Source organism: Rhinoraja longicauda, chromosome 19 (genome assembly GCF_053455715.1).
Source record: "Rhinoraja longicauda isolate Sanriku21f chromosome 19, sRhiLon1.1, whole genome shotgun sequence".
NCBI lineage: Eukaryota > Metazoa > Chordata > Chondrichthyes > Rajiformes > Arhynchobatidae > Rhinoraja > Rhinoraja longicauda.
The window spans coordinates 22,315,239-22,337,991 of NC_135971.1; the positions used below are offsets into that span (position 1 = coordinate 22,315,239).

The following is a 22,753-nucleotide window of genomic DNA, read 5'->3' on the forward strand; positions in this document are numbered from 1 at the left end:
GATTCTCAGATCCTGGGAACAACTTTAATTCTAATCTCCCTAATTCATTGGCTCGGTATAATTGTAATTGGCTCAGTATAAGTGTAAATTGTCCCCAGTGTGTGTGTGTGTGTGTGTGTGTTAGTGTGCAGGGATCGCTGGTCGGCGCGGCCTGGGGTCGGTCGGGCAGCAGGGGCCCGTTTCCGCGCTCAAACTAAAGTAAGCCTAGCCAAGTTGGCAGATCATTTCGTTCAAGATAGGCACGAGATACTGGCGTCACTCAGCGGGACAGTCAGGAGAGGTGGTCTCGGAGTGGAGGAGGCTCCTCAAACTGTGGGGGCATCCTGGACAATAACATCTCACCCCCTCCACGACACGCTGGTCAACCTGAGGACCACCTTCAGCGATGGACTGGTCCCACCGAGATGGAGCACAGATCGCCACAGGAGATCCTTCTTTCCTGGGGCTATCAAACTGTATAACCCCTCGCCACACTTCTGTCATGGGGTAGATTGACTCCCCTCCCCCTCCCCCCACCCTCCCCCTCCCCCCCACCCTCCCCAATCTCTGCACATCCTCAATCCTTTCCACTCCTCACTTTAACTTCATGCTTCATGTATCTTGTTGTGTTTTGTGACTGTTGGCAGATCAATTCCCCTCTCCTGGGATAAATTAAGTTCTATCGTCTCGTATCGTAGCATCTCTGGAGAAAAGGAATAGGTCAAGTCAAGTCAAGTCAGTTTTATCTGTGTAGCACATTTAAAAACAACCCACGTTGACCAAAGTGCTGTACATCTGATTAGGTTCCAATGGGAAAAAAATTGAAAAACCTACAGTAGCGCGCAAACAGTTCACAGCAACTCCTCAATGAGCCTCAAACGCTAGGGAGTAGAAATAGGTTTTGAGCCTGGACTTAAAGGAGTGGATGGAGGGGGCAGTTCTGATGGGGAGAGGGATGCTGTTCCACAGTCTAGGAGCTGCAACCGCAAAAGCTCGGTCACCCCTGAGCTTAAGCCTAGACCGTCCGCGGGATAGTGAGTAGCCCCAAGTCGGCCGACCTGAGGGACCTGGAGTTAGAGAGGGGGGTTAGAAGATTTTTGATGTAGGGGGGGGGGGGGGGGGGGGGGGGGAGTGTCCATTTAGGGCTTTATACGTGAATAGGAGGAGCTTGAAGTTGATTCTGTACCGTACAGGGAGCCAGTGGAGAGAGGCCAGAATCATCGGGGTGATGTGGTCCCTTTTACGGGTACCCGTCAGGAGTCTCGCTGCTGTGGCGTTTTGGACCAGTTGCAGGCGGGACAGGGAAGATTGGCTGATCCCAGTGTATAGGGAGTTGCAGTAGTCTAGGCGGGAGGAAATGAAAGCGTGAATGGTTTTTTCTGTGTCGTCGAATTGGAGGAAAGGTTTGATTTTAGCTGGCCAGTTACTGAGTTACTCCAGCATTATGGGTCCATTTCTCGTTTTGGTTTAGCTTAGAGATGCAGCGCGGAAACAGGCCCTTCGGCCCACCGGGTCCGTGCCGACCAGCGATCACACTAACACTATCCTACACCCACTAGGGACAAGTTACACACACACACACACACACACACACACACACACACACACACACACACACACTCACACACACACACACACACACACCCCACACACACACACACACACACACCAAGCCAATTAACCTACAAGCCTGTTCGTCTTTGGAGTGTGGGAGGAAACCAATCCGGGGCGGCACGGTGGCGCAGCGGTAGAGTTGTCGCCTTACAGCGAATGCAGCGCCGGAAACACGGGTTCGATCCTGATTACGGGCGCCGTCTGTACGGGGTTTGTACGTTCTCCACGTGACCTGCGCTGGGTTTTCTCCGAGATCTTCGTTTTCCTCCCTCACTCCAAAGACGTACAGGTACGTAGGTTAATTGGCTGGGTTAATTCAATGTAAAAATTGTCCCTAGTGTGTGTGGGATAGTGTTGGTGTGCGGGGATCGCTGGCCGACACGGACCCGGTGGGCCGAAGGGCCTGTTTCCGCGCTGTGTCTCTAAATCTAAATCTAAAATCTAAACCAAAGATCTCGGAGAAAACCCACGCAGGTCACGCAGGGGAGATCGTGCAAACTCCGCACAGACGGCGCCCGTGGTCGGGATCGAACCCGTGTCTCTGGCGCTGCAAGCGCTGTGAGGCGGTAACTCTACCGCTGAGCCACCATGGCCGACCCTTCCATTTTCAGTTGTGGAGCAGGATAAGGAATTCCTTCTCACAAATAATTTAGTTTAGATCAGTCTAGTTTAGAGATGCAGCGTGGAAACAGGCCCTTCGGCCCACCGGGTCCGTGCCGACCAGCGATCCCCACACACTGACAGTACAACTAGAGAAGAGAGCTGAGCTATTATCTACCTCATTGGAGACCCCCTGACAATCTTTGATCGGACTTTATCTTGCACTAAACATTGTCCACGTTATTCCCTTTACCATGTATCTATCTGTACATGTGAACGGCTCGATTGTAATCGTGTGTTGTCTTTCCACTGACTGGTTAGCACGCATCAAGAGCTTTTCACTCTACCTCGGTACACGTGACAATTAGGGTTGCCAACTGTCCCGTATTAGCCGGGACGTCACGTATTTTGGGCTAAATTGGTTTGTCCCGTACGGGACCGCCCTTGTCCCGTATTAGGCCCGGTGGGCGCTGTAGGCACAGACGCTGTAGGCATGGACACTGTAGGCCCCGACACTGTAGGCCCCGACACTATAGGCCCCGACACTGTAGGCCCGGACACTATAGGTCCTGACACTGTAGGCCCCGACACTGTAGGCACAGACGCTGTAGGCCCCGACACTGTAGGCCCGGACACTATAGGTCCTGACACTGTAGGCCCGGACACTGTAGGCCCAGATGCTATAGGCCCCGATGCTGTAGGCCCCGACACTGTAGGCCCGGACACTGTAGGCCCGACACTGTAGGTCCGGACACTGTAGGCCCAGACACTATAGGCACAGACACTGTAGGCCCGGACACTGTAGGCCCGGACACTAGGCCCGGACACTGTAGGCCCCGACACTGTAGGCCCCGACATTGTAGGCCCGGACACTGTAGGCCCCCACACTGTAGGCCTGGACACTGTAGGCCCCGATGCTGTAGGCCCGGACACTGTAAGCCCCGACACTGTAGGCCCGGACACTGTTGGCCCCGACACTGTAGGCCCGGACACTGTAGGCCCGGACACTGTAGGCCTGGACACTGTAGGCCCCGACAGTTTAGGTCGCGACACTCTAGGCTTCCGACATTTTAGCCCCGGACAGTCTAGGTCCGGAGGCCCGGGCGCCGCCTAACGAAGTTTGCGTAGCAACCCGCCTCCTGGCCCGGGCGGCCGCCATTGATGGAGCGAGAGCACGTGGCCGCTGGCTGGGTGAGGTCACGTGGGGCGCGGGGCGGTGAAGTCACTTTGTCCCGTATTTGGGAGTGAGAAAGTTGGCAACCGCTCATGACAATGAACTAAGCTCACAAACACATAACTGATAAACCGGTACCCTGAATCTGGAGGTGTCCGCTTTCAAACTTCTGTACCTCTTGCCTGATGGGAGAGGGGGAAGAAGTGACCGGGGTGAGACTGGTCCTCGATTATACTGGTGGCCTTGACGACCAACATGCCCCATCGAGAATAATCCCACCTGCCTGCGTTTGGCCCATATCCCGCCAAACCTGTCCTATCCATGTGCCTACCCAAATAGCTTTTAAACGTTGCGATAGTCCCAGCCTCAACTACCTCCTCCGGCAGCTCGTTCCATACACCCACCACCCTCTGTGTGTGGAAAGGTTGCACGTCAGGTTCTTATTGAATCCTCCCCCTCCTCACCTTAAACCTATGTCCTCTGGTTCTGCCTAGACCTACCTGATCTCCCTGTTGCCAAACATTTTGACTCCCCCTCCCACTCCCGCACTGACCTTTCTGCCATGGGCCTCCTCCACTGTCAGAGTGAGGCCCAGCGCAAATTGGAGGAACAGCACCTCATATTTCGCTTGGGCAGCTTACACCCCAGCGGTACGAACATTGACTTCTCTAACTTCAAGTAGCCCTTGCATTCCCCCTCTCTCTCTCTCTCTGTCCCTCCCCCCCCACCCCCAGTTCTCTGACCAGTTTGACTGCCCTCCTGATTAAATTATAAGAAAATAACTGCAGATGCTGGTACAAATCGCAGATATTTGTTCACAAAATGCCGGAGTAACTCAGCGGGTCAGGCAGCATCTCAGGAGAGATGGGCCAAGGGCGGTCCCATACGGGAAAAACCAATTTAGCCCAAAATACAGGGTGTTCCGGCTAATACGGGACAGTTGGCAACCCTTGTTCAAGGTGAAGGGGAAAAGATTTAATAGGAATCTGAGGGGTAACGTTTTCACACAAAGGGCGGTGGGTGTGTGGAACGAGCTGCCGGAGGTGGTAGTTGGGACTATCCCAACCCTTTAAGGAACAGTTAGACAGGTACATGGATCGGACGGGTTTGGAGGGATATGGACCAAGCGCGGGCAGGTGGGACTAGTGTAGCTGGGACATTGTTGGCCGGTGTGGGCGAGTTGGGCCGAAGGGCCTCTTTCCTCACTGTATCACTCTGTGACTCTATGACTCTAAACCTGCACCACTTTCTCAATTGAGGTAAAAGAAACGCTACAAATTCACGAAAGGGGATACAGAAAGCAGAGCTGACATTTCACATCAAGAACTGGAAGTGTGAGAAAAAGCCACATAGGCATTGTATGCAACAGACATATAGACCTAGAAACATAGAAACATAGAAAACAGGTGCAGGAGGAGGCCATTCGGCCCTTCAAGCCAGCACCGCCATTCAATATGATCATGGCTGATCATCCACAATCACTACCCCGTTCCTGCTTTCTCCCCCATATCCCTTGAATCCTTTAGCCCTAAGAGCTAAATCTGACTCTCTCTTGAAAGCATCCAGTGAATTGGCCTCCACTGCCCTCTGTGGCAGAGAATTCCACAGATTCACAACTCTCTGGGTGAAAAAGGTTTTTTCCTCATCTCAGTCCTAATGATTCTACAGGGAAGTGTGAGAAAAAGCCACATAGGCATTGTATGCAACAGAAATATAGACCTAGAAACATAGAAAACAGGTGCAGGGGGAGGCCATTCGGCCCTTCGAGCCAGCACCCCTTAAATATACCTGGACTATCTCTGACATCTCCCTCCCGTTTCTGGACCTCACCATCTCCATCACAGGAGACAGACTAGTGACGGACATTTACTACAAGCCCACCGACTCGCACAGCTATCTGGACTACGCTTCTTCCCACCCGGTCCCCTGCAAAAAGTCTATCCCCTACTCCCAACTCCTCCGTCTACGCCGCATCTGCGCCCGGGATGAGGTGTTTCAGACTAGGGCTTCAGAGATGTCCTCGTTCTTCAGGAAACGGGGCTTCCCCTCCTCCATTATAGACGAGGCTCTCACTAGGGTCTCTTCTACATCCCGCAGCTCCGCTCTTGCTCCCCCTCCCCCCACTCGCAACAAGGACAGAATCCCCCTCGTTCTCACCTTCCACCCCACCAGCCAGCGGATCCAACATATCATCCACCAACATTTCCGTCACCTACAACGGGACCCCACTACTGGCCATATCTTCCCATCCCCTCCCCTCTCTGCGTTCCGCAGAGACCGTTCCCTCCGTAACTCCCTGGTCCACTCGTCCCTTCCTACCCAAACCACCCCATCCCCGGGCACTTTCCCCCTGCAACCGCACGAGATGCAACACCTGCCCCTTTACCTCCCCCCTCAACTCCATCCAAGGACCCAAACAGTCTTTCCAGGTGAGACAAAGGTTCACCTGCACCTCCTCCAACCTCATCTATTCCATCCGCTGCTCTAGATGTCAACTTATTTATATCGGCGAAACCAAGCGCAGGCTCGGCGATCGCTTCGCTCAACACCTGCGCTCGGTCCGCATTAACGCAACTGATCTCCGGGTGGCCCAGCACTTTAACTCCCCCTCCCACTCCCAGTCTGACCTCTCTGTCATGGGCCTCCTCCAGTGCCATAGTGAGGCCCGCCGGAAATTGGAGGAGCAGCACCTCATATTTCGCCTGGGCAGTTTGCAGCCCAGCGGTATGAACATCGACTTCTCCAACTTTAGATATCTCCTCTGTCCCTCTCTTCCCCTCCTCCTTCCCAGTTCTCCCTCCATCTTCCTGTCTCCACCTATATCCTTCCTTTGTCCCGCCCCCCTGACATCAGTCTGAAGAAGGGTCTCGACCTGAAACGTCACCCATTCCTTCTCTCCCGAGATGCTGCCTGACCTGCTGAGTTACTCCAGCACTTTGTGAATAAATCGATTTGTACCAGCATCTGCAGTTATTTTCTTATACTAATGATTCTACATTTCCCTTGATCTCCATCCCCTTTGTTCTCTTGTTTTCACACCTTACCCGTCCATATCTCTCGTTCCCCTCTCCTGAATGGGTGAGGCCAAGAGAAATATCGGTGATGACGTTTAGGAAAGGTTTGCGTTTAGGTTTTCCATGGTCACATGTTTAGTTTAATTTAGTTTAACTTGGATGTACAGCATGGAAACAGGCCCTTCGGCCCACCGGGTCCGTGCCGCCCAGCGATCCCCACACACTAACACTGTCCTACACACACTAGGGACAATTTACACTTACACCAAGCCAATTAACCTACAAACCTGCACGTCTTTGGAGTGTGGGTGGAAACCGGAGCACCCGGAGAAAACGCACGCAGGTCACGGGGAGAACGTGCAAACTCCGTACAGACAGCACCTGTAGTTGGGATCGAACCCGGGTCTCTTGCGCGGTGAGGCATTAACTCTACCGCTACGCCACCATGCTGCCCTAACTGTGTACTGCACTGGAACACAGTGGGGAAATTGGTTTTGCACGCTCTCCAAACAGATCCGATAAAACGTGACGTTTAAGAATCAAGATGGCGGCACGATGGCACAGCGGTAGAGGTGCCGCCTTATAGCGCCAGAGACCCGGGTTCGATCCTGACTACGGGTGCTGTCCGTATGGAGTTTGTACGTGACCTTTGTGGGTTTTCCCCTAGATCGTCGGTTTCCTCCCACACTCCAAAGACGTGCGGGTTTGTAGGTTAATTGGCTGGGTAAAAATTATAAATTGCCCCAGTGTGTGTGTGTGTGTGTGTGCGTGCGTGCGTGCGTGCGTGCGTGCGTGCGTGCGTGCGTGTGTGTGTGTGTGTGTGTGTGTGCGTGCGTGCGTGTGTGTGTGCGTGTGTGTGTGTGTGTGTGTGTGTGTGTGTGTGCGTGTGTGTGTGTGTGTGTTTGTGTGTGTGTGTGTGTGCCTGTGTGTGTGTGTGTGTGTGTGTGTGTGTGTGTGTGTGTGTGTGTGTGTGCGCGGGCGGGGATCCCTGGTCAGCACGGACTCGGTGGGCCGAAGGGCCTGTTTCATAGAACCATAGAAACATAGAAAATAGGTGCAGGAGTAGGCCATCCGGCCATTCAATATGATCATGGCTGATCATCCAACTCAGTATCCCGTACCTGCCTTCTCTCCATACCCCCTGATCTCTTTAGCCACAAGGGCCACATCTAACTCCCTCTTAAATATAGCCAATGAACTGGCCTCAACTACCCTCTGTGGCAGGGAATTCCACAGATTCACCTCTCTCTGAAACAGTTGGACAGGTACGTGGATAGGACATGTTTAGAGGGATACGAGGCAAATGCAGGCAGGTGGGACTAGTGTAGATGGGACATGTTGGCCGGTGTGGGCAAATTGGGCCGAAGGTCCTGTTTCCACGCTGTGTCACTCTATAACTCGAATGTACATGAATACAATCCAGCCACACTCCAGTACAATAGGTAAAGCAAAGGGGGAAAGATATAGAGTGTTTCCTGCATCTAGCTTGTCCAGTCCTTTTATAATTTTACACGTCTCTATATACACGGCACGGTGGCGCAGCGGTAGAGTTGCCGCCTTACAGCGAATGCAGCGCCGGAGACTCAGGTTCGATCCCGACTACGGGCGCCGTCTGTACGGAGTTTGTACGTTCTCCCCGTGACCTGCGTGGGTTTTCTCCGAGATCTTCGGTTTCCTCCCACACTCCAAAGACGTACAGGTATGTAGGGTTAATTGACTGGGTAATATGTAAAAATTGTCCCTAGTGTGTGTAGGATAGTGTTAGTGTACGGGGATCGCTGGGCGGCACGGACCCGGTGGGCCAAAGGGCCTGTTTCTGTGCTGTATCTCTAAATCTAAAATCTAAATATAGTTCTCAGCATCGCAGCGTATTAGTTCCAGAGACACAGTCCAATGTCTGCAATGGGGAAGAGGTTAAACCCTTCAGTTTAACCCTTTAATGTGTGGAAAATGCCGACCCCCCCCCCCCCCATAATGATTTGCTCCTTTTGATGCTCTGGCATCTTGTTCCTTGATACGGTGAATCTCGGTGGGTTTATTTAAACGTCGTTGGTCCTTTTGCTTGGTCCGTTCGACAAAACCCACAACTGAAAATAAAACGTCAATCCTGCCACTCTGTGCAATGTTGGTGCTTCCTTCAAATGCTAAACGTGTGTGAAACACAAATTTAGTTTAGTTTAGCTTAGGGATACAGCGTGGAAGCAGGCCCTTCGGCCCACCGAGTCCGCGCCGACCAGCTTCTCCTTCTTGCCCACAGCGCGCACAGCCTAAAGTGGTAGGCCGAGAGTTGACATCCAGGCCAGGGCAGCCTCGGTTACTGGGCGGATGGCCATGATGTCAGCAGGGAAAGGCCTCAGTGAGCAGTCATTCACGAGGTTACATGTGGGACAGTCCGGTCCGGTCTGGATATCCACAGCCACAAGCAAGGCTGTCTGTCTGCCATCCACCACTTGTGCAGGTGATGGGCTGTTCTTGCATGGAGGGTGCGGATCCTGTTCAGGGTTGGCCATTGCTTGCGTGGAGGTCAAATCCCGGTGGTTTCACTGTGGGGGGTCTGTGACGACCTCTCCGTTGTTGGTGTTGGCCATCTTTCCAGGCCAATCTTGGGGTCAAAGTCTTCCAGGGATTTGGCTGAAGACCAGAAGGGTTTGTGGGACTTCAGGCGCATGTTGAGCAGATTGTTCAAGTCAGCATGGAAACAATAGACAATAGACAATAGGTGCTGGAGGAGGCCATTCGACCCTTCGAGCCAGCACCGCCATTCAATGTGATCATGGCTGATCATCCACAATCAGTAACCCGTGCCTGCCTTCTCCCCATATCCCTTGATTCCACTAGCCCCTAGAGCTCTCTCTAACTCTCTCTTAAATCCATCCAGTGAATTGGCCTCCACTGCCCTCTGTGGCAGAGAATGCCACAAATTCACAACTCTCTGGGTGGAAAAAGTTCCTTCTCACATCGGTGTCAAATGGCCTCCCCTTTATTCTTAGACTGTGTGTGTGGCCCCTGGTTCTGGACTCCCCCAACATTGGGAACATTTTTACCCGCATCTAGCTTGTCCGGTCCTTTTATAATTTTATACGTCTCTATAAGATCCCCTCTCATCCTTCTAAACTCCAGTGAACACAAGCCCAGTCTTTCCAATCTTTCCTCGTGTGACAGTCCCAGGAAGGTGGGGGTCAGCCTCGATGGTGCAGCAATCTTTCTACATCCTCTCCCTTCAGCGTAGGTGGGGAGGGGCGACGTGAGAGAGGCCAGCAAGCAACTGCAAAGGTGTTGACTGAAACAATAGACAATAGGTGCAGGAGGAGGCCATTCAACCCTTCGAGCCTGTACGCACCGCCATTCAATGTGATCATGGCTGATCATTCTCAATCAGTACCCCGTTCCTGCCCTCTCCCCATACCCCCTGACTCCGCTATCCTTAAGAGCTCTATCTCTCTCTCCCTTGAATGCATCCGGAGAATTGGCCTCCACTGCCTTCTGAGGCAGAGAATTCCACAGATTTACAACTCTTTGACTGAAAATGTTTCTCCTCATCTCCGTTCTAAATAGACAATAGACAATAGGTGCAGGAGTAGGCCATTCAGCCCTTCGAGCCAGCACCGCCATTCAATGCGATCATGGCTGATCATTCTCAATCAGTACCCCGTTCCTGCCTTCTCCCCATACCCCCCTGACTCCGCTATCCTTAAGAGTTCTATCTCGCTCTCTCTTGAATGCATCCAGAGACTTGGCCTCCACTGCCTTCTGAGGCAGAGAATTCCACACATTTACAACTCTCTGACTGAAAAAGTTTCTCCTCATCTCCGTTCTAAATGGCCTACCCCTTATTCTTAAACTGTGTGGCCCCTGGTTCTGGACTCCCCCAACATTGGGAACATGTTTCCTGCCTCTAACGTGTCCAACCCCTTAATAATCTTATATGTTCGGATAAGATCCCCTCTCATCCTTCTAAATTCCAGCGTATACAAGCCCAGCCGCTCCAGTCTTTCAACACACGACAGTCCCGCCATTCCGGGAATTAACCTGGTGAACCTACGCTGCACGCCCTCAATAGCAAGAATGTCCTACTTCAAATTTGGAGACCAAAACTGCACACAGTACTCCAGGTGTGGTGTCACTAGTGCTCTATATAGCTCTGCTAACATCCGGATTGTACAGGATGCCCTGCACTGTAGAGTTAAGGACAAGCGTTCACCCCACACGCTAACACTATCCTACGCACACACCTGGGACAATTTACAATCTTTACCGAAGCCAATTAACCTACAAACCTGCACGTCTTTGGAGTGTGGGGGGAAAACCGAGGATCTCGGAGAAAACCCACGCAGGTCACGCAGGGGAGAATGAAGGCCTGTTTCCAAGCTGTAAGACACCATGACTTTATGATGCTACTAGACCAAGTGGACCCGTTGGGCCCAAACCCCTCCTGCATTGGTGCAGCACCCTCTCCTCCCCTCTCTCCTCAACCCCCACCTCCCCTCTCCCTTCTCCCCCACTCCCCCCTTCCACCCTCCCTCCCTCCCTCCCTCCCTCCCTCCTCCTCTCCTCCCCCTCCCCTCCTTTTAAACTTTATAATGTGAATAACTTTAAATATATAACACCGATTTCAATAAACCTACTTGCATTATCACTAAAGTGACGATGGTGAGTAAGGTGGGCCTAAAATTGTTGCGCTATCGCGTACCGCTTTGGCCGAAGTTCAGTCACAAACAAGACAACAAACGAGAGTTTTAGGATGTCGATAACTCTGTGGACAAGCCAAGTTTAGGGGGATGTGGGCCAAACGCAGGCGGGTGGGACTAGCGTAGATGGGGGCTTGTTGGTACAGTTTCCACATTGTAGGACCTGGTTTAGTTTAGTTCTGTTTGGTTTAGAGATACTGCGCGGAAACAGGCCCCTATCGGCCCACCGAGTCCTAGTCGGCCAGCGTTCACCCCGCACGCTAACACTATCCTACACACACACACACACCTGGGACAATTTACAATCTTTACCGAAGCCAATTAACCTACAAACCCGCACGTCTTTGGAGTGTGGGAGGAAACCGGAGCACCCGGGGAAAACCCACGCAGGTCACGGGGAGAAGGTGCTAACTCTGTGCAGACAGCGCCCGTGGTCAGGATGGAACCCGGGTCTCTGGCACCGTGAGGCTGCAACTCTACCCTCTGAGCCACTCCGACGAATGATATGATTTCTTTCCTCGTAACTAGGTGTGTAACAGCGGCCATGTAGAGCTTCCCATTGTCACAGTTTTGAGAAGATGGACGTTATATAGAAACATAGAAAATAGTTGCAGGAGTAGGCCATTTGCCCCTTCAGGCCAGCACCGCCCAGCGATCCCCGCACACTAACACTATCCAACAACACACTGGAGACAACTTACATTTATACCGAGCCAATTAACCTACAGACCTGCACGTCTTTGGAGAGTGGGAGGAAACCGAAGATAGAAACATAGAAACATAGAAAATAGGTGCAGGAGTAGGCCATTCGGCCCTTCGAGCCTGTACGCACCGCCATTCAATATGATCATGGCTGATCATTCAGCTCAGTAGCCTGTACCTGCCTTCTCTCCATACCCCCTGATCCCTTTAGCAAAAAGGGCCACATCTAACTCCCTCTTAAATATAGCCAATGAACCGGCCTCAACTACCTTCTGTGGCAGAGAATTCCACAGATTCACCACTCTCTGTGTGAAGAAATGTTTTCTCATCTCGGTCCTAAAAGACTTCCCCCTTATCCTTAAGCTGTGACCCCTGGTTCTGGACTTCCCCAACATCGGGAACAATCTTCCCGCATCTAGCCCCTCCAACCCCTTACGAATTTTATATGTTTCTATAAGATCCCCCCTCAGTCTTCTAAATTCCAGCGAGTACAAGCCCAGTCTATCCAGTCTTTCCTCATATGAAAGTCCCGCCATCCCAGGGATCAATCTGGTGAACCTTCTCTGTACTCCCTCTAAGGCAAGAACGTCTTTCCTCAGGTTAGGAGACCAAAACTGCACACAATACTCCAGGTGCGGTCTCACCAAGGCCCTGTACAACTGCAGCAGAACCTCCCTGCTCCTAAACTCAAATCCTCTTGCTATGAATGCCAACATACCATTCGCTTTCTTCACTGCCTGCTCAGATCTCGGAGAAAACCCACGCAGATCACGGGGAGAATGAAGGGCCTGTTTCCATGCTGTAAGACACCATGAGTTTATGATGCTATAACTCTGAGGACAAGACAAGTTAAGGGGGATGTGGGCCAAACGCAGGCGGGTGGGACTAGCGTAGATGGCACTTGTTGGTACAGATTTCACATTGTAGGACCTGGTTTGGTTTATTTCAGTTTAGTTCAGAGATACAGCGTGGAAACAGGCCCCCTATCGGCCCACCGGGTCCGCGCCGACCAGCGATCCCCACACACTAACACTATTCTAGGCCATTTAGAACTGAGATGAGGAAAAACTTTTTCAGTCAGAGAGTTGTGAATCTGTGGAATTCTCTGCCTCAGAGGGCAGTGGAGGCCAATTCACTGAATGCATTCAAGAGAGAGCTAGATAGAGCTCTTAAGGATAGCGGAGTCAGGGGGTATGGGGAGAGGGCAGGAACGGGGTACTGATTGAGAATGATCAGCCATGATCACATTGAATGGCGGTGCTGGCCCGAAGGGCCGAATGGCCTCCTCCTGCACCTATTGTCTATTGTCTATGATCATATTGAATGGCGGTGCTGGCTCGAAGGGCCGAATGGCCTCCTCCTGCACCTATTGTCTATTATCTATTGTCTATTCTACACACACACTAGGGACAATTTTTACATTTATGCCAAGCCACTTTGGAGTGCGGGAGGAAACCGGAGATCTCGGGGAAAACCCACGCAGGTCACGGGAAGAACGTACGGACAGCACCCGTAGTCGGGATGGAACCCGGGTCTCCGGCGCTGCATTCGCTGTGAGGCAGCGACTCTACCGCTGCGCCACCGTGACCGTCCGCCTGGTGCGGGGTACTCTGTAACGTTATCGGGCGCCCTTTACGTGGCTACCCTTTGCATACCTTGCGTGTGCAAGGAAAGGATTTCACTGTGACTTTCTTCATCCCTTCCCACCCAAACCACCCCATCCCCCCCCGGGCACTTTCCCCTGCAACCGCACGAGATGCAACACCTGCCCCTTTACCTCCCCCCTCAACTCCATCCAAGGACCCAAACAGTCTGTCCAGGTGAGGCAGAGGTTCACCTGCACCTCCTCCAACCTCATCTATTGCATCCGCTGCTCTAGATGTCAACTTCTCTACATCAGCGAAACCAAACGCAGGCTCAGCGATCTTTTCGCTCAACACCTGCGCTCGGTCCGCCTTAACCAACCTGATCTCCCGGTGGCTGAGCACTTCGACTCCCCCTCCCACTCCCAGTCTGACCTTTCTGTCATGGGCCTCCTCCAGTGCCATAGTGAGGGCCACCGTAAATTGGAGGAACAGCACCTCATATTTCGCCTGGGCAGCTTGCAGCCCAGTGATATGAACATTGACTTCTCCAACTTTAGATAGTTCCTCTGTCCCTCTCTTCCCCTCCCCCTTCCCAGATCTCCCTCTATCTTCCTGTCTCCACCTATATCCTTCCTTTGTCCCGCCCCGCCCTGACATCAGTCTGAAGAAGGGCCTCGACCCGAAACGTCACCCATTCCTTCTCTCCTGAGATGCTGCCTGACCCGCTGAGTTACTCCAGCACTTTGTGAATAATTCTTCATTCATTTGTTCACTGAGTGATTTATTCCGCAGGGCGCAACACTTGAAGCAACGGTCCCCTACTGCTGGCAACCATCCAGTTGATGTTGGTTGATAAAATTGTGGAATCTGCCACAAATCTTCCGATATCTTGAGATCTTGCATTTCTCGGCAGGTGGCACCTCTTCAACCCAAGATTCAGAGTCGAGGATGTACTGCATGCTGGAGATATGGAGAGACGAGAGTGGGTGGGAATGGGAGGGGGAGTGGTTGGGGGGGGGGGGGGGGGGGGGGAGACAGAGAGGGAGGGGCGGTGGAAGAAGAAAGTGTGTTATACAGTTTGGAAACTTCAATGATTCAATGTCACAAGGCCATAAGTGATAGGACCATAATTAGGCCATTCGGCCCATCAAGTCTACTCCGCCATTCAATCATGGCTGATCTATCTCTCCCTCCTAACCCCATTCTCCTGCCTTCTCCCCATAACCCCTGACACCCGCACTAATCTAGAATCTATCTATCTCTGCCTTAAATATATCCACTGACTTGGCCTCCACAGCCTCTGTGGCAAAGAATTCCACAGATCTCCAAAGATCTCTATTACCTTTAATCTTCTCGGCCGTCTGTGGCAAAGAATTCCACAGATTCACCACCCTCTGACTAAAGAAATTCCTCCTCATCTCCTTCCTAAAGGAACGTCCTTTAACTCTGAGGCCGTGCCCTCTGGTCCTGGACTCTCCCACTAGTGGAAACATCCTCCCCACATCCACTCTATCCAGGCCGCTCACTATTCGGTAAGATTCAATGAGATCCCCCCCTCATTCCTCTAAACTCCAGCGAGTCCAGGCCCAGTGCTGACAAACGCTCATCATGGGTTAACCCGCTCATTCCTTGGGATCGTTCTTGTAAACCTCCTCTGGACCCTCTCCAGAGCCAGCACATCCTTCCTCAGATCACGGGGCCCAGAATTGCTCACAATGTTCCAAGAACGAATGGAATGTGTTAAAATGGGATGCATAGAAACATAGAAAATAGGTGCAGGAGGAGGCTATTCGGCCCTTCGAGCCTGTACGCACCGCCATTCATTGTGATCATGGCTGATCATCCACAATCAGTAACCCGTGCCTGCCTTCTCCCCATATCCCTTGATTCCGCTAGCCCCTATCTAACTCTCTTTCAAATCCATCCAGTGAATCGGTCTCCACTGCCCTCTGTGGCAGAGAATTCCACAAGTCCACAACTCTCTGGGTGAAAAGTTTTTCTCACCTCAGTTTTAAATGGCCTCCCCTTTATTCTTAGACTGTGTGTGTGTGGCCCCTGGTTCTGGACTCCCCCAACATTGGGAACATCCTCTCCACATCCACTCTATCCAAGGTCTTTCACTGTTCTGTACGTTTCAATGAGGTCCCCCTCCCCACCTCATCCTTCTAAACTCCAGCGAGTACAGGCCCAGTGCTGGAACCAAAAACGTTCATCATGGGTTAACCCACTCAGTCCTGGGATCGTTCTCGTAAACCTCCTCTGGACCCTCTCCAGAGCCACCACGTCCTTCCTCAGATCACGGGGCCCAGAATCTGCTCTCAATATTCCAAGATCGAAGGTGGGCCACAAATGAATGTATTAAAATGGGATCCTTGTAACGTTGTGGGTGCCCTTGATGTGCCGACTCTTCGCATACCTCAGGATGCGCAAGAACAAAGAATATAACTTTGACTTGTTGCATGCGTTGTCAGAGCCATTTTGCATTTATTAGTTATGTTAGCTTATTAATATTATTACCTTGTATCCTGCTGTAGTCTGGACACTATAGAGTTAGTGCAATGCTTACGTAGGAGCTGGGCGGAGCTGGAGAGCGGGCAGTTGGGTACGTGCGGGCGGAGAGAGGGGATGTGAGCCAAGGAGGTGCTTACAGAGGGTCAGCTAGCGACTACGCCAAAAGATATATTAGCCAAGACGTAATCGCCTGTTTTATTAACAATAAGATTAATATGACAGTCCCGCCATCCCGGGGATTAACCTGGTGAACCTACGCTGCACTGCCTCAATAGCAAGGATGTCCTTCCTCAAATTTGGAGACCAAAACTGCACACAGTACTCCAGGTGCGGTCTCACCAGGGCCCTTTGTACAACTGCAGAAGGACCTCTTTACTCCTCTACTCAAATCCTCTCGTTATGAAGGCCATAACGCATGTAGTGGCCAGCTTCGCGTCTATATCAATTAGTAATGACTCGAACAAATAATAACAGAGATCCTCCTTGACGTTTAATAGTTAGTCTTCTTTATTTGAAGGTGCAATAAACAAACTGTGTCGAAGTAATATCTGGCAACCAGTATCGATCGCATAGACAGTGGTAAGATATGGAATTTTTACCTAGCAATTAGTAACCAGTCGATGACAAGACATATGGCAATATGTTTATTGCACCTTCAAATAAAGAAGACTAACTATTAAACGGCAAGGAGGATCTCTGTTATTATTTGTTCGAGTCATTACGCTTATCGCTGACCCGGTCTATGCAAGTGGCAGCTTGGGAGCTAATTGGTAGAGACAAGATGCTGGCCACTACATGCGTTATGGCCTTCATAACGAGGGGAGTTGAGTACAGGAGCAAAGAGGTCCTTCTGCAGTTGTACAAAGGGCCCTAGTGAGACTGCACCTGGAGTACTGTGTGCAGTTTTGGTCTCCAAATTTGAGGAAGGACATCCTTGCTATTGAGGCAGTACAGCATAGGTTCACCAGGTTAATCCCCGGGATGGCGGGACTGTCATATGAGGAAAGATTGGAAAGACTGGGCTTGTATTCACATTGAAATGTCGAAGGATGAGAGGGGATCTTACAGAAACGTATAAAATTATAAAAGGACTGGACAAGCTAGATGCAGGGAAAATGTTCCCAATGTTGGGGGAGTCCAGAACCAGGGGCCACACACACAGTCTAAGAATAAAGGGGAGGCCATTTAAAACTTAGGTGAGAAAAATAAATAAAATTCACCCAGAGAGTTGTGAATCTGTGGAATTCTCTGCCACAGTGGGCAGTGGAGGCCAATGCAGTGGGGGCCGATTCACTGGATGAATTTAAAAGAGAGTTAGATAGAGCTCGAGGGGCTAGTGGAATCAAGGGATATGAGGAGAAGGCAGGCACGGGTTACTGATTGTGGATGATCAGCCATGATCACAATGAATGGCGGTGCGTACAAGCTCGAAGGGCCGAATGGCCTCCTCCTGCACCTATTTTCAAAGTTTCTAAAGAGTCATTCATTCTTACTTTCTCTGGTTATCCTTGGTCTTCCCGTCTTTCCCCATCAGGAGGTAGCTTCTCCCGATCTTCAATTCCAGGTGGCAGGAACGTCGTTTCAGGAAGTTGCGCTGATTGTAAATACTGACTGCTTCGTCTCCGTCTGTTTGAGACGTGGAAGCAGAATGTGTCAGAAGATCAAAGAAACACCTATGTACTTAAACTCTTGTTTGTTTGTTTGTTTGTTTGTTTGTTTGTTCCTGAACTACAGCCAAGATGGTGCACGATAGCACGACAATGTTAGGCCCACCTCACTCACCGTCGTCCCTTTGGTGCCAATGGAAGAGGTTTCATTGAAATCGGTGTTATATTTTTAAAGTTATTCACATCTTAAAGTCTAAATCTATCGCCTAGGGATGGAGGGGGGAGGGAGGTTAAGGGGGGGTTTGAGGGGGATGGAGTGGGGGGAGGGGAAGGGGGAAGGGGAGTGGGGAGAGGGGGAGGAGAGAGTGCTATACCAATACAGGAGAGGTTTGGGCCCAATGGGTCCACTTGGTCTAGTAGAAGGTAAAATGCTGGAGTAACTCAGCGGGACAGGCAGCATCTCGGGAGAGAAGGAATGGGTGGCGTTTCGGGTCGAGACCCTTCTTCAGACTGATGTCAGGGGAGGGGGTGGTACAGAGATAAAATGTAGTCGGAGACAGTCAGACTGGTGGGAGAACTGGGAAGGGGGGGGGATGGAGAGAGGGGGAATGCAAGGGGTACCTGAAGTTAGAGAAGTCAATGTTTATGCCGCTGGGGTGTGAGCTGCCCAAGCGAAATATGAGGTGCTGTTCCTCCAATTTGCGCTGGGCCTCACTCTGACAGTGGAGGAGGCCCAGGACAGAGAGGTCAGTGCGGGAGTGGGAGGGGGAGTTAAAGTGTTTGGACACCGGGAGATCAGGTTGGTTCAGGCGGACTGAGCGGAGGTGTTGAGCGAAACGATCGCCGAGCCCGCGCTTGGTCTCGCCGGCTTACAGGAGTCCACACCTGGAACAGCGGATACAGTAGATGAGGTTGGGGGAGGTGCAGGTGAACCTCTGCCTCACCTGGAAAGGACTGTTTGGGTCCTTGGATGGAGTCGAACGGGGGAGGTAAAGGGACAGGTGTTGTATCTCCTGCGGTTGCAGGGGAAAGTGCCCGGGGGGGGGAGGGGGTGGTTTGGGTAGGAAGGGACGAGTGGACCAGGGAGTTGCTTCTGCGGAAGGTGGAAAGCTCTGGAGATGTGAAGCTGTGGCCATTAGTGGGATCCCGTTGGAGGTGGGGAAAATGTCGTAGGATTATGTGCTGTAGAAACATAGAAAATAGGTGCAGGAGGAGGACATTCTGCCCTTCGAGCCTGTACGCACTGCCATTCAATATGATCATGGCTGATCATCCAGAATCAGTACCCCGTTCCTGCTTTCTCCCCATAATCCCTTGATTCTGTTAGGCCTAGGAGCTAAATCCAACTCTCTCTTGAAAACATCCAGTGAATTGGCCTACACTGCCTTCTGTGGCAGAGAATCCCATAGATTCACAACTCTCTGGGTGAAAAGATTTCTCCTCATCTCAGAGCTAAATGGCCTACCCCTTATGCTTAAATATTCCCAACATGCCAACCAATTTTACCTGCAACCGTACAACACAGAAGCAGAATTTGTTTAGTTTAGGGGCGGCACGGTGGCGCAGCGGTAGAGTTGCTGCCTCACGGCGCCAGACACCCGGGTTCGATCCCGACCACGGGCGCCGTCTGTACGGAGTTTGTACGTTCTCCCCGTGGCCTGCGTTGGTTTTCTCCGAGATCTTCGGTTTCCTCCCACACTCCGAAGACGTGCAGATTTGTTGGCTAATTGGCTTCGGTATAAATGTTTTCATATCATATCATATCATATATATATTTGGTCTCCCAATCTGAGGAAAGACATTCTTGCCATAGAGGGAGTACCGAGAAGGTTCACCAGATTGATCCCTGGGATGGCAGGACTTTCATATCAAGAAAGACTGGATAGACTGGGCTTGTACTCGCTGGAATTTAGAAGATTGAGGGGGGATCTTACAGAAACTTACAAAATTCTTATGGGGTTGGACAGGCTAGATGCAGGAAGATTGTTCCTGATGTTGGGGAAGTCCAGAACAAGGGGTCACAGTTTAAGGATAAGGGGGAAGTCTTTTAGGACCGAGATGTGAACGTTTTTTTTCACACAGAGAGTGGTGAATCTGTGGAACTCTGTGCCACAGAAGGTAGTTGAGGCCAGTTCATTGGCTATATTTAAGAGGGAGTTAGATGTGGCCCTTGTGGCTAAACGGATCAGGGGGTATGGAGAGAAGGCAGGTACAGGCTACTGAGCTGGATGATCAGCCATGGTCATATTGCATGGCAGTGCGTACAGGCTCGAAGGGCCGAATGGCCTACTCCTGCACCTATTTTCTATGTTTCTATGTTTCTATGTCCCCAGTAAATTGTCCCCAGTTCGTGTAGGATAGTGTTAGTGTGCGGGGGGGGATCGCTGGTCGGCGTGGACTCGGTGGGCCGAAGGGGCCTGTTTCCTCGCTGTATCTCTTAACTAAACTTTGTGCTCTTCGGTATGTGCTTTCTTCCTTCATTTTTGTAAACGTGTGTCTGCGGTTCCTTGCGTGTACGGTCTCCCCGTGCCTGCGTGGGTTTTTCTCTGGTCCTCCCCCCCCCCCCCCCAACATCCCATAGATGTGCGGCACGGTGGCACAGCGGTAGAGTTGCTGCCTCACAGCGCCAGACACCCGGTTTCCATCCCGACCACGGGTATTCGCCTTCTACGGAGTTTGCACGTTCTCCCCGTGACCTTACGTATTAGTGATACATCGTGGAATCAGGGCCTTTCGGCCCACCGGGTCCGCGCCGACCAGCGATCCCCGAACACGAACACTATCCTACACACACCGGGGACAATTTTTTTACATTTTACCAAACCGATTAACCTACAAACCCGCACGTCTTTGGAGTTTGGAAGGAAACCGAAGATCTCGGAGAAAACCCACGCGGGTCACGGGGAGAACGTACAAACTCCGTACAGACAGCGCCCGTAGTCAGGATCGAACCCGGGTCTCCGGCGCTGCATTCGCTGTGAGGCGGCAACTCTACCGCTGTGCCGTGACCCGCGTGGGCTTTCTCTGGGTGCTCCGGTTTCCTCCCACACTCCATAGACGTGCAGTTGATCCTTGAATCCCGCATATATTTCGTTACAGGGAGTGATGGCCACTGGAATGGAGGTACTGCCCACAGAAAGAAGCACTACTTACTAACGGTGATGAGTTTGGTAATCGTGGCTGTGTAGGTGTGGAATGCCCCAGTAACGGTCCCATTGGTGACGTTAGCTATGTACGCTGCAACGAGATCACAGAGAGCCAGTCAGTATAATCATAAACATTACAATGAGGCGAGAGGGGAGAGGAGAGGAGAGGGGAGGGGAGGGGAGGGGAGGGGAGAAGAGGAGAGGAGAGGAGAGGAGAGGAGAGGAGAGGAGAGGAGAGGAGAGGAGAGGAGAGGCGAGGAGAGAAGAGGAGAGGCGAGGAGAGAAGAGGGGAGGGGAGAGGAGGGGAGGGGGAGGGAGGAGGGAAGAGGAGAAGAGAGGAGGGGAGGGGACGGGGAGGAGTGAAGAGGGGAAGGGAGGAGGGAAGAGGAGAGGAGAGGAGGGGAGAGGGTAGGGGGGGAGGAGAGGAGAGTAGAGGAGAGTTGAGGAGATGTGAGGAGAAGATGAGGGGAGAGGGGAGGATGAAATGGAAGGAGAGGGAAGGGTAGGAGAAGAGAGTTGGGAGGAGAGGAGGGGAGGAACACACGAAGAATTTCATTTGCCGTACAGTCACACCAATAAAAAACAACAGGACCCACAACATACATGTTAACATGAACATCCCCCACAGTGACCCCTCCACATTCCTCACTGTGATGGAAGGCGAACAAATGTTCAGTCTCTTCCCTTCTTTGTTCTCCTGCGGTCGGGGGCCTCGAACCTTCCGTTGACGGGATGATCTTGGCTCCCGTAGCCGGTGGCGTTTGGGCGCTCCGCGTCGGGGCGATCAAGCTCCTGCATCGGGGGGGAATCTCAGCCCCCCCCACGCCGGGCGATCTTCCCCGGGTCAGGGCTGGTCGAACCTCGTTTGGTTTGGAGCTTCCCGACATCGGACTCTACCCGAGACCGCCAGCTCCTCGATGTTGAAGTCCGCAGGCCGCGGTTGGAGCGTCGATCCCGGGCAAGGGATCGCAGGCTCCGACGGTAAGTCCAGGCCCCGCGGTGGGGCTCAAAGTCAGTCCCGAGCAAGGCCGCCAGCCCCACGATGTTAGGCCGCAGAGCGACAGGAGATACGACCCGGAAAACAATCGCAACTCCGGCAAGGTGAGAGATTGGAAACAAGTTTCCCCCTCCCCCCCCACCCTCCCTCCCCCCCCCCACCCCCCCCCTCCCCCCCACCCTCCCCTTCCCCCCCACCCCCCACATAAAACAAACCAGAGAACATTAACACAAACTTTAAAAACTCAAGAAAAATAATTTTAAAAAGACGAAAAAGACAGACACTGTTGGCGAGGGTGCCATCGCTGATGGCGCCCCCCAGTGGACATCAGAATTATAGAATTAACATTCGACTCTTCGATCGTTCTCATTGCGAGCTTTATAAATGTATATTCGGACCTTGTTGTCATGTGTGGGAAGGAACTGCAGATGCTGGTTTACATTGACGATAGACACAAAATGCCGGAGTAACTCAGCGGGTCGGGCAGCATCTCTGGAGAGAAGGAATGGGCGACGTTTCGGGTCGAGACCCTTCTTCAGACCGAGAGTGAATCTTGGTGTAATGTTTCATTCGGTTGATGGAGCAACTCCCTGCCTTTAGACTTTCGAATTCAGTGATACAGAGCGGAAACGGGCCCTTCGGCCCATCGAGTCCGTGCCGACCAGCGATCCCCACACATTTAACACTATCCTACACACGCACACACACACACACACACACACACACACACACACACACTAGGGACAATTTACATTTACACCGAAGCCAATTAACCCTCACACCCGCAAGTCTTTGGAGTGTGGGAGGAAACCGGAGCACCCGGAGAAAACCCACGCGGGTCACGGGGAGAACGTGCAAACTCCGTACAGACAGCACCCGTAGTCAGGATGGAACCCGGGTTGTGAGGCAGCAACTCTACCGCTGCGCCACCGTGCCGCCCTTATCTATTATGTTTACATGTGGCGTATCTGGTCTGTTTGGATGGCACGCATACCAAAGGCTTTTTTACTATGTATGCGGCCCGTTGCTGCCTCACAGCGCCGGAGACCCGGGTTCGATCCCGACCACGGGCGCTGTCAGTAAGGAGTTTGTACCTTCTCCCCGTGACCTGCCTGGGTTTTCTCTGGGTGCTCCG

General features: G+C 52.0%; 1 protein-coding gene across 1 annotated transcript in view; it reads right to left on the reverse strand.

Moving 5' to 3' along the window:
• Positions 1 to 14,121: 14,121 nt before the first annotated feature.
• The window catches only part of LOC144603196 (complement C4-like), a 127,285-nt gene continuing 118,653 nt past the window's right edge, over positions 14,122 to 22,753 (reverse strand). The window contains 3 exon segments of the mRNA XM_078416376.1: positions 14,122 to 14,317; positions 17,362 to 17,494; positions 20,629 to 20,712. Coding sequence (XP_078272502.1) covers positions 14,176 to 14,317; positions 17,362 to 17,494; positions 20,629 to 20,712 — 359 coding nt within the window. The 3' untranslated portion in view covers positions 14,122 to 14,175.